General features: G+C 56.9%; 3 protein-coding genes across 3 annotated transcripts; 1 reads left to right on the forward strand and 2 right to left on the reverse strand.

The window, feature by feature from the left end:
• Nucleotides 1–138: 138 nt before the first annotated feature.
• On the reverse strand, nt 139–2,901 carry K437DRAFT_189769 (glutamine-dependent NAD(+) synthetase with GAT domain-containing protein). The gene is made up of 4 exons (XM_013385948.1): nt 2,251–2,901; nt 1,597–2,184; nt 496–1,523; nt 139–427 (listed from the first exon to the last, which is right to left on the reverse strand). Exons 1-4 carry the CDS (start codon nt 2,805–2,807, stop codon nt 270–272), a joined length of 2,331 nt encoding a protein of 776 aa, XP_013241402.1. The 5' UTR covers nt 2,808–2,901; the 3' UTR covers nt 139–269.
• A 256-nt stretch (nt 2,902–3,157) lies between these two features.
• Nucleotides 3,158–7,154, forward strand: K437DRAFT_291531 (uncharacterized protein). The gene is made up of 5 exons (XM_013385949.1): nt 3,158–3,791; nt 3,877–4,474; nt 4,541–5,284; nt 5,348–6,887; nt 6,954–7,154. Exons 1-5 carry the CDS (start codon nt 3,374–3,376, stop codon nt 7,023–7,025), a joined length of 3,372 nt encoding a protein of 1,123 aa, XP_013241403.1. The 5' UTR covers nt 3,158–3,373; the 3' UTR covers nt 7,026–7,154.
• A 54-nt stretch (nt 7,155–7,208) lies between these two features.
• Nucleotides 7,209–9,205, reverse strand: K437DRAFT_189812 (LAG1-domain-containing protein). Its single transcript, XM_013385950.1, has 4 exons — nt 8,429–9,205; nt 8,259–8,348; nt 7,990–8,190; nt 7,209–7,895 (listed from the first exon to the last, which is right to left on the reverse strand). Exons 1-4 carry the CDS (start codon nt 9,101–9,103, stop codon nt 7,323–7,325), a joined length of 1,539 nt encoding a protein of 512 aa, XP_013241404.1. The 5' UTR covers nt 9,104–9,205; the 3' UTR covers nt 7,209–7,322.
• Nucleotides 9,206–10,082: the final 877 nt, after the last annotated feature.

Below are 10,082 nucleotides of genomic sequence, written 5' to 3' on the forward strand. Positions count from 1 at the left end.
GGCAATGAAGATGAACGTAGCTGCGGCAAAAGGCGACTTTTTTGTAGTAGGTACTTGAACTTATCTTGGCCTGCTGTGCTGTGGATATGGACCTCTATGGAGTGCATGCTACGTGGATCAGACGCAAAACTCAGAAGCATGCTCACTGCTCGTGACACCGCGTGCAAACGACAGCTGGAGGAAGGGACGCTCGGCCACTCAAACTGCTTCGTGGCGTTTTACAGCGCGCCAACTGAGCCCTGCTACGCTACACTCAACCGGAACGAAGATCAGTATGTCGCGAGCTTCGACGGGTCTGGCGGCGGCCCTTCGAATTGTCCCTTCTTCTGTGCGAATGCTGCTGTCGGCAGCCTCTTGACGAGCTGATCGATCAAGGAGAATTGAAAGGGAAAGCGGCTCGGATATAGAAACGGCCGCAGGTCGAACCCTGCATAGAGTAAACCAATTGGTTACGGTGAGGAGGCGAACACACAGACGGGAAGCACTGTAACTCACGGTTGTCATCAGGGCTGTATGACTCGGCGTGGTAGCTGGGCGTTAGCGTGGTCATCTTGTGGCGGTTCCTCGCATACTCGAAAAAGAACATCTTGACCTTGTCCGCAATCTCCTGCGGCGTGAGGAGCTCCTTCCACTCGTACACAAGTTTGGTGAACATGCTGTACGGCCCACACTTGCCGACTTTTCGCAGCCGGCCAAAGATAGAGAGCTCGTCGTACGTCATTCCCATATCTGCCTCGTCGGCCTGCACATAGTTCTGCGTGATGGGCTCCAGCTCTGCTGTCGGCGTCGCAGTGATGAACTTGTGCAGCACGGGCAGGTTAAAGTCCTTTTCTGCAAACGCGATAAACGCTTTGAGGTCCGTCTTGGAGATCGCACCGATCGGATTGAGGTCCGCGGAGGAGCAGTCGTACTTGGTAAGATAACCGCGCAGCGACTCGTCCACATTCGCGCTGCCGAGCACGAGCAGCCCGCCCGACTTGCCGCGCACCCATGGCAGGAGCTGCGCAAACATGTACGCCAGGAGCATGCGCAGCCTCGCTTGAATGTTCTGTAGCGCCAGGTTTTCCCCCGCCGTGCCACCATGCACTTTGAAGCGCGGGGTAAAGGTAGTGACCGCCGTAAACAGCGTCAGGATCGCTTCAACCACATTGTCCATATTCAGATCAACGTGGTAAGAGCCAATTGCGTGCGCCAGCTCCTTGGCACGGGCGCGCGTGTCCTTGCTGCTATTCTTGGTGCCCATGTAGCACGTTGCAAACAGGCGTTGGCACACATCCTGCGGACTAGCCGGGACCCAGTTCGACTCGGGAACTTCGCTGCAGATCCGCCGCACGTCTTCAAGCACCTGCTTGTTTGGCCCGCCACGCGATTCTGGTCGCGTGCACGCCTCGTGGACAAGCCGACACATGCTGAACACAATCACGGACGTCGCACACGAATCGATGCCGCCCGAAAGGGGAATGAAGAAGCCCTGCGTTCGCGACCTCCGAAGGTAGTCCCATAACCAGCACGCCGGGCCAAGGCTGGAGACCGTCGCCAAAAGGTGATGCAAAAGAGTCAGTCAGTGTTCTAGCGGTACTGGCGGCCTACACTCACGCAATCTCCTCTTCTGGACGGTGGTAAAAGACCGCTCGCGGCTTGGTAACCACATTCCGGTCAAGTTCATCATTTCTGTCACCTGTTACTGCGCCGTTGATGGCCAGGGGCCCTTTTGCCGCATATTCCGGGCCCTCGACAGGTTTTCCGATGGGCAAACTTGCTGGCATGCCGCCATCCAGTAATACGCCAAAGGGATCCTCAATGCCCAGCCGAATTTTTGCGTATATGCGCTCGAACCGCGGCAAGCGCGCACATTGGGCGGCCTGAAACCCGCGGCTCTTTTGCGTCCTCGCGCTGCGCACATCCTCTAAGTCCACCGTGGCAGTGACAATCTCCATGTCCTCCAGGGAAAATTGCGTGCCTTGCGCGACCATGCTGCCATTGACGCTGATCAGCGCACAGCCGTCGTAATACATGCGGTCGCCGTCGCAGCCTTGCTGGTTGGCATAGAGATATACACCGCCAGATTTCGCCGTCGCATTGAGGATGAGGTTGACGCGCTGGTGCAGCTTTCGCAGCTCGTGGTGGGAGCCGCTTGCATTAAGAAAAATCTCCACACCATCTAGCCCGAGTGCAATGTGCGGGCTGTAACAACGACATGAACGATCAACATCTGCTCAAATCCACATAATGAAATCATATTTAGCGCACCTGTCTGGGGTAAAGAGCTCTTCACACAGCTCGACGCCGATGGTCGTGTCTGTCGTCTGAATGACGGCGTCGCCGAACGGCACCCTGTCCTGACCGGTGACATTGCGCACCTCGTCAACCGGAAGGACGAAGGACTCCGTTTGGCCCCTCCTATCTGCAGACCATGGCGTGAAATATCGCATCTCTCTGTAGTTGCCGTCATTGGCGAGAAACATCTTTGGGCGGATGAGCAGGATTTTACCGTCGAGGCAGAGTATTCGGCAGTTGTACAGCGCGCCCTTGTGCAGGACCGGCATGCCGGTGTCGATCAGGATCCCTTTTGCGCGCTCATCGGAGAGGATCTGCGCGAGCACCTGCCACGAGTGGAGCACCGTGTCTGGCTCTAGGAAATGGTCAAAGCAGCCGTAGCCGCAGATCTCGAGCTCGGGACCGAGCCGCAGCTTTGAGCCTCGCCGCTTGGCCTCGACTATGGAGGCAAGGATGCGGTCGCGGTTCCCGTTGAAATCGAGCGCCCACTGGTTCAGCGAACATGTTGTCAAAATAACTGGGTGCCCCATCGTGTGCGCTCGCCAGCAGCCCTCCTACACGCAATCACTGTTCCAATGGATGTCAGATGCCCCACCTCCCACGGCTCTTCCAATACGATTTCGAGCGTTGACAGAGCAGCGGTACTCGTGCTTGTGCCTCTTTCTACCTTGCTGAGCACCGTCAATTGCCTCTCATTGGCGCAAGTATATTTACTGGGATGTGTCAATCGATGATGCATACAAGAAAGGTTTGGTTTGTTGTCTGTACGAATACTGTCTTGAAAGCGAGAGAAGGTGCGCCACAAATGTCCCTCCCAGCGGGGATAGCTTTATTGATTGCGACGCGGCCGGAACGAAGAACCACCTTCTACGCTTCATCACCAGCTTCACCTTTGGGCACACGACATTGGCAATCCCCACCAAACTGCAAGGTTTCACGATTGTGGGCTTCCCCGTGACGACATTCGGCAAACGCACCGAAGAGCACGATTGGCGCTCCTAGGACGACGCGGAAGCGATAACGACAGTTGGGCTGCTCGGTGACGTTGCAGGAACGACTAGGAGCACACCCGACGGGTTGCCCTTGTACAGGCAGGATGAGTTCGCATGAGCATTCGTCACGGAGGACGTCCCTGACCACAGGAGACGCAATGACTTCCCAGCGAATCAGTGGTCCTCGGGCGCCACTTCCGCAACCACCATCCTCGCCCTTGCCAGGTGGAACACAGGCAGGGCCGACAGGTGGATCATATTTTAGCAAGGCAGGCACAACGGGAGGCGGCCTCGGGAGCTTACCAAGCCCCAAAGGAGGCACCGCTGCGCCTTTACTCCCACAGCTACCTGCGCTCGGCGAGTTGGACCCAAAATCGAGAGAGCTGATCGGACAGTACACAACGTCTTCCTCGGTGCCGCACAGCGCCGCGACGGATCAACCCAGCATCTATGGCATGGTGAAGAGCAGCGGGACAGGGCCGTCCGGCTCAGCCTCGCAGAGTGGAGGGTATATTCAATCAGGTGGGTCGCGACTATTTTGCTGGCAGTAGGATGTAGTGACACGCGGATGCTCATCCAAAATCTTCTGGCTTTGGCCTGCTGCAAGACGGGGTCAACCGAAGCAACAGTCCGCTGATGGACGTAAACCACTTTTCCACGCGGAGTCCCACACCCGGTCGCGATGCATCAGCTGCAGTCAACGGGTTAGGGTCCAGCCAGTTTTCCACTCCGCCTCTGTCGCAACGAGGGACGTCGTACCATACGCCGCTCACGAGCTCCTCGGCTGTCTTTTCCAGCCAAATGCAGCAGCTCCCGCTGTTTGACTCGGCGCCCTCGGCGCAGCTGGAGGGCCACCCTTACTCTTCTGGGTCTGGTAGAGCGCCAAATGCTACGAGCCATACGCCAGCAAGGGCCCTCCCTGGGTTCTCGCCTGCCGCACCAGCTAGCACTGCCGCACCTGGCAACAACAACATCGCCGCTTCCGCCACCTCACGCATTAACGTCGTGTCTTACCGGCATGCATCCATTAAGGCCCTCATCGACCCCTCGCTCAGCGTGTCGGACGTTGTTCGACAGCTGTGCGCCAACTCCCACCTCGGGGTTCAAGAGCCAGCTGCGCTGTATGCCCTGAGAGACGAGGAGAACGACGAGCTCATCACGGACGAGAATTTGCGCAAAAAGATAGAGGAAAGCAAGCATTTCAAGTGAGTCAAAAGCCAATGGATGGGAACTACATGCGTGATTTCCTGACTGGCATGTACCACTTCCAGGCTCTGCTCTTCACCCACGATTGAGGCTGTCGAAATGGTAGAAAAGCTGTCGGCCTACCGCAAGGACGACCGCGTTCTGAAGATTGCCACGTACACGCTGCAGCGCTTGATCCGCGAGGCGCCTTTTGCGAGCGAGTTCCTCAATCGCGGGGGGTTGACCGAGTTGACCAACGCCATCATGTCGTTCCCACTGGATGCGACCTCTGTGATCCGCGCGCCAGTGCAGCCCGCCACCATTGGAGTCAACACGCTGGCATATGCGCTCGTCTCGTGCCAAAACTTGATGGAGACGTTCGACGACGGATGGGAAGAGCTTGATGGTGACTTTATCAGTGCCATCGTCCGGATCCTCGCGCGCATGGACCGCATCAACGTCTGCAGGCCTGCAGCCGCCATCCTGAAAAAGCTCGTTCTCAGCGGGCCGAGCGATCCGAACGACGACGTAGGCACGCTGGGCGGCGCGAGCAGAGCAGGCGATGCAGCTTCGATTCGCTCGGGCAAGTCCACGATCCGCCCTGGCTTGCTCTCAAGCGGCATGGAGGGCAATGTTGGCGTCGGAAGCAGTGGCGCATCCGTGCGCGGGAACGACAAGACCGAGACGGGTCCGGACGGTATGCCAATCTTGCTTGGCATCACCAAATTCGGATTCGAAGTCATTTACCGCCACATTTCCATGGAACCTGCATTGCTCAGCACACTCGTGCAGCGATTGGGAAGCGCAGATACAACGTTGTGCCTGTACAGGTGAGTCAACCCTATGCCACACCGCGTTGGACCCGCCGATCCCTCTGACCACCAATTCTTCAGTCTGAGCCTGTTGAACAGCCTGATGCGCCACGTCTCCGATGCCCGCTTTGACGAGTTCATATCTGAGCTTGAATCGCTCGGCATCGCAAAGGCAGTTAGTCGGCTCATGTCGTCCAACCAGTCCGATGAGCTCATACCCGGCATTCTTGATTTCCAAGCCAACATTGTTCGCATCGCAAACCACCGCATGCGCACGAATGTCACGCCACAAAACAAACGCCACGTCTCTGCGCTTTCTTACGTCTGGCTGCAAGCGCGCATCACGGAAGTGGCAGTCGAGCTGAACGCCTCTCCGACCAATTGTGAAGGCGAGAACAGCATCGTCAACCCGACAGGCAACCGCTTTTCGACGAGCCACGGCCTCAACAGCCGGTACAAATGGAGGCGGCTTGGTTTCAGCAGCGAAGCCGTCGCAAAGGAGTTCGGCAAGATGGGCTGGCTGGCACTAGAAAATTGCGAAGCGTTCGTCCGCGCCGATCCCGAGGTGTATAGCAAGATCATTGCCGAACAGGTCAATCGGCCTGAAGAGCGGCGCTGTCCGTTTGGTCGCGCATCTATAGAGGTGACCGAGATTCTCGTCGATCACTGGAACATCGAGAACCCCGGCTACGCTTCCCTTTCGACTCTGCAGCCCTTTCTCCTATTTTTCAATCGCGTACATAACTTCGCGCTGCGCTTCTTCCTCCGCATGTGGACAGAGTCTGGTGCTGCGGTGTCCGACTTTAGTCGAGTCGCGGCGTTGGTGCGAAGCCAGGTAAAGGAGGCCCTGCGCGACGAGGGCTCCAAGACGTGGTTCGACCTCGAGCGCGCTTTTCTCGAGAGTGAGTACCGGACCGTCAGAGAAAGGCAGATGAAAGAATTGGAGGTGGAGGACGAGTATGCCAGCAAGTCTTCCATCCGACATCTCAAGAGCAAGCTCTACCGTGAGAGCTACGAATTTGTGCGGCAGCAGCGCATTCAGTGCCTTCTTGAAGGTGCATGGTTTTTGAACCCCGCAATACAAGCTCGAGGCGTGCCAGCTACACTGCTCAATGAGCCTCGCTCGCCTGGCGGAGCCAATTTCGGCCGTCGGGGTCCCGGCGGTCTCGGCGGAGTAAAGTCATGGCGCTTCTACCGACTCTCTCCAAACAAAAAGTACCTTCACTATTGCGAAAGCGCAGAGCGCATGCCCATCCGCGGCGGCCTCGACGACCTTCCGGAACGCATCGACCTTGCACAGGTGACCGACATATCGGTCTCGAACATGGCCCAGCAGATCCGCAATGCGAACGACCCGAATGGGCAAAGCCAATTGGGAAGCGGTGGAGCCGGCCCCGATATCAATTCGGCTAACCTGATCTTTGGCCTCATCCGTGCGCCAGACACTCTGATTGCGGAGATGGGCGCACTCTCCCAGAGCCAATTTAGCGAATGGGTTGATGGTCTTAGCATGATGAGGGGCGAGGGAGGGGTGGTCAGCACAAAGGATACAGCCGATCTGATCCAGGTGTTGACAGAGATTGCAGTCCAGACAAAGCTACTGGATCTGACAGGCGAGCAGGTGAGCATTTTATATATATTGAGAGAACCGTAATCGCAGTTCTTATCCCTTGTCCTTGTCCACTAGATCGAAGCGCCAAGCTCTCTGCCGCCCGTGCCGCCCCCATATTCGACCGACTTTTTCTTCGCTGATCTTTAAATGGCCAGAAGCAGAAACTCTCATCTTTGTTCCAGAGGCGGTGGCGTGCCAGATGTACAATGTACGCATAGCTGAAAGATACCCTCGATACAAATCATGTATCTAGCCACATAGTATCACAGTACAGACAATTTGCATGATGATCTGAGCGTGTGGGAAGACAAATGCGCGAGGTGCGAAGGAGGCTACACGATCCAGAACAGCAAGCAGATTCAGTTCTCTGTCGAGCGAAAGATCTCATCGGGGCCAAAACGCGGGTAGGCCCTCTCGAGAAAAGAGTGCGAGAGATTTTATCAACTATCGCCTTTTTTTGTTGCCCATGCTCGCGGCTTTTGCTATAGAGGTTGAGCTCGCCGGTGCTGGTGATGGTGTCCCGGATGATGACAGTGATGCACCTAATGATGAAGATCGCGGCTGTGCAGGCGCGACGTCGCCAACAGAGGCCGCAGATTTGCGCCCCGCATGTTTCTTCGTCGCTTCCTTTTTTGAGGCTTCGCTCACGTCACGCTGGTCCAGCTGCTCCGGCTTGAGCTCGAGCTCGCCATCGGTTTCGTCATCGCTGCGCGAGTCATTCGCCGGTGCGCCCGTGACGACGCGGTATGCGACGCGGGCTATCATGACGAACCATATGCACAGGAGGACCTGCAGCGCGCAGAGCAAGCTGACCATGAATAGGATGAATCGGTCCGTATAGAACCAGCCCTGCTCTGGTATCCACGTCTGCACGATGAAGCGCCGCGACTCGACGGCGGCGGACCAGAGAAGGATGTTGTACAGCACATGCCGCGTGATGACCCAGCTGACAAGGAAGAGGCCGAAGCCAATATCGCATATCGTTTGCAGGCCAACGTAGCGCAGACACTTAGCAGCCTGTGTATACCACAGTTGGGGAGGCAGCAGTTAGCTACCTGCGATTGGTTCATAATGCTAGCTTCACGCATCCTGCGGCGCAGCACAGACTCACAGAAAGAAGAATGTCGCTCGGGTCCATCAGGCATAAGATCATGTTGCCGATGCGAGTGTAGTTGGTAAAATAGGAAAAGACAATGAGCGCGACAGTGATGATGTGGTGCGCAAACATCTGGAGATAGTCTTTCCGCTTCGTCTCGACGTTGAGCACGAAGATCTGATGTAGCCAAAAGCCGAGCTGAGCGAGGTAGTAGAACTGCACATTCGCGTAGATATCAGCTCTCCATTTTTGATTGCAAACACAGGAAAAGAGCTTTGACACACCTTGGTCAGGCCATCGATCTGGGCGTGCGGGTATCCGATCCAAAGGTGCTCCGTTTTGAGCGGCCAATATGGCTGCCTCGAGGCCACCCACTACGCGCAAAGAGAGTAGAGGACATAGAGCGCGTTCAGTGACTACGGTTTTCACGACGCATGAGCATGCCAGGACTCACCAGACTAAGGGATAGTGACGGCACGTAGAACAACACGCACCACCCTTGCTCCGCGAAACGCAAGACGCTCTTGTCGTTAAGTCGCGCCACTTGCTCCTGCGTCTCTTTTCTGTGCGCCTTGCACGGCGGCACTACTCGCTTGACAACCCATCTGTTCCCAAGCGGGATGAGAACATGCTTGATGATGGCTGCGCGCACCGCGGTCCAGATGAGCACCCATGTGAGTACGTAGAGCAGGTCCGCGGGGCCCTTGTCATACAGCTGGTTGGCAGGCTCGAGAAGCCACTCCCAGGCGCGTCCGCTGGCGTCTGATACTGAGCTCGAGCCGATGCTCCAGAGACCTGCTGCACCTCCCACATGCCGCTGCGTCTTCTGCACCACATCGGCGAAACGGCCGCCTGCGACGGGGTATGACAGGCCCAGGAATGCCTTTGTCACCCAATGCAGCGCACTAAGCGGGTGGCCAAAGCCTGCAGCATCAGACTTAAACGGTCCCGCAGAGAAGATGCGGCTGTACGTGGAAGAAGTGGTATAGTCGTGGGAAGCATTCGGCACGTCGGCGTCGTATGGCGACAGTTGAGGCAACGAATGCACCCAGTTGGGCAGGAGGCTCTGCAGCGAGTGCGGTAGCAGATTGATCGAGTGCAGCGCTTCCGAGCTGGAGATTGCATGCATCACGCCGATGGCTAGCAGAATGTACAGCGGGATCTCTGCAGCAGCGATGGAAAGTTGGCGATCAATCAGGTACTTGTTTCGTTGCGCCCCTGTGACACATCTTCCTCTCCAACAGGAAGCCAGCGGCACTGTCTGTGCTGGCAAGCCCTGCAAACCTCCTGCCGCAGAGAGATGCAGCGGACAGCCAACTCACCGAATTGACGCGTCAGAAAGAGGTCCTCCTTGATCTTCTTCTCATCTCGAGCCTGCTGGCGCGCAGCTGCATAGGCAGCAGCTGTCCCAGGGCCCCGTGAGGAGGCGCGGCCGCGGCTGCTGCCGCCGCCCTTATTGTTGCTTCGCTTGGACGGCATCTTTGCACTGCACGCCTCTTGGTGCTCCTTGCGTGCCAGACGCGTTTCTGGTAGCAGCAAAGATGCTTGACGGTGCGTGTTGAAGAGCGTAGCCGCCTGTCACACGTTGAACAGCTTGATAACTTTGGCCTCTTTGCTGTCAGTAACACGTTTGCAGCGACGTGGTATTCGGGGTAATATACAGGAATATCTGTCAAATACGTGCCTTAATTCCCTGATCAGCGTGTATTCCCCGGAGTGCATCCGGCGGCGGCAGCACTCGGAACTGCGGGGCCAAGAAGAAGACAGAAGCTCTTCTTACCTCACAGATACACTCACTCTCTCCAAGCAGCTTGTAGACGCCGCGGCTGGCATGCAGCTTATATTACCAAGCTTGCGCTCTTCCAAGGGTCCGTGCCACGCTGCTTAGTAAGAGACAAGGCTGCAAAGGCGGCGGGATTCTCACTTCTCACTGATGCTTTTGGCATCTCACGCGTGAACACAGCGCTCGTCAAGCCACGAGGGGGATGTGTTCCAGGGGCGAGGGACACTGAGCTTGGCATCGACGGCGCGCCGCGGCGCATGGGCAAGGTGCGATTGCGACCAATGGATTCTCGACGTGACGCAAATCCTGGGGGAGCTGGGGGGGG

The sequence above is a fragment of the Tilletiaria anomala genome (genome assembly GCF_000711695.1).
Source record: "Tilletiaria anomala UBC 951 chromosome Unknown K437scaffold_91, whole genome shotgun sequence".
NCBI classification, from domain to species: domain Eukaryota; kingdom Fungi; phylum Basidiomycota; class Exobasidiomycetes; order Georgefischeriales; family Tilletiariaceae; genus Tilletiaria; species Tilletiaria anomala.

What these genes read in the sequence shown, in the direction of transcription:
- K437DRAFT_189812 (XM_013385950.1), bottom strand. Translation starts at nt 9,103, where the DNA reads ATGCATGCAATCTCCAGCTCGGAAGCGCTGCACTCGATCAATCTGCTA. An exon ending in CGTCACTATCCCTTAGTCTG is followed by an intron (nt 8,349 to 8,428) that starts GTGAGTCCTGGC and finishes CTTTGCGCGTAG; the next exon opens with TGGGTGGCCTCGAGGCAGCC. An exon ending in AGATCGATGGCCTGACCAAG is followed by an intron (nt 8,191 to 8,258) that starts GTGTGTCAAAGC and finishes GCGAATGTGCAG; the next exon opens with TTCTACTACCTCGCTCAGCT.
- K437DRAFT_291531 (XM_013385949.1), top strand. Translation starts at nt 3,374, where the DNA reads ATGAGTTCGCATGAGCATTCGTCACGGAGGACGTCCCTGACCACAGGA. An exon ending in TGGAGGGTATATTCAATCAG is followed by an intron (nt 3,792 to 3,876) that starts GTGGGTCGCGAC and finishes GCCTGCTGCAAG; the next exon opens with ACGGGGTCAACCGAAGCAAC. An exon ending in ACAACGTTGTGCCTGTACAG is followed by an intron (nt 5,285 to 5,347) that starts GTGAGTCAACCC and finishes CCAATTCTTCAG; the next exon opens with TCTGAGCCTGTTGAACAGCC.
- K437DRAFT_189769 (XM_013385948.1), bottom strand. Translation starts at nt 2,807, where the DNA reads ATGGGGCACCCAGTTATTTTGACAACATGTTCGCTGAACCAGTGGGCG. An exon ending in GAGCTCTTTACCCCAGACAG is followed by an intron (nt 2,185 to 2,250) that starts GTGCGCTAAATA and finishes TCGTTGTTACAG; the next exon opens with CCCGCACATTGCACTCGGGC. An exon ending in CGTCCAGAAGAGGAGATTGC is followed by an intron (nt 1,524 to 1,596) that starts GTGAGTGTAGGC and finishes GACGGTCTCCAG; the next exon opens with CCTTGGCCCGGCGTGCTGGT.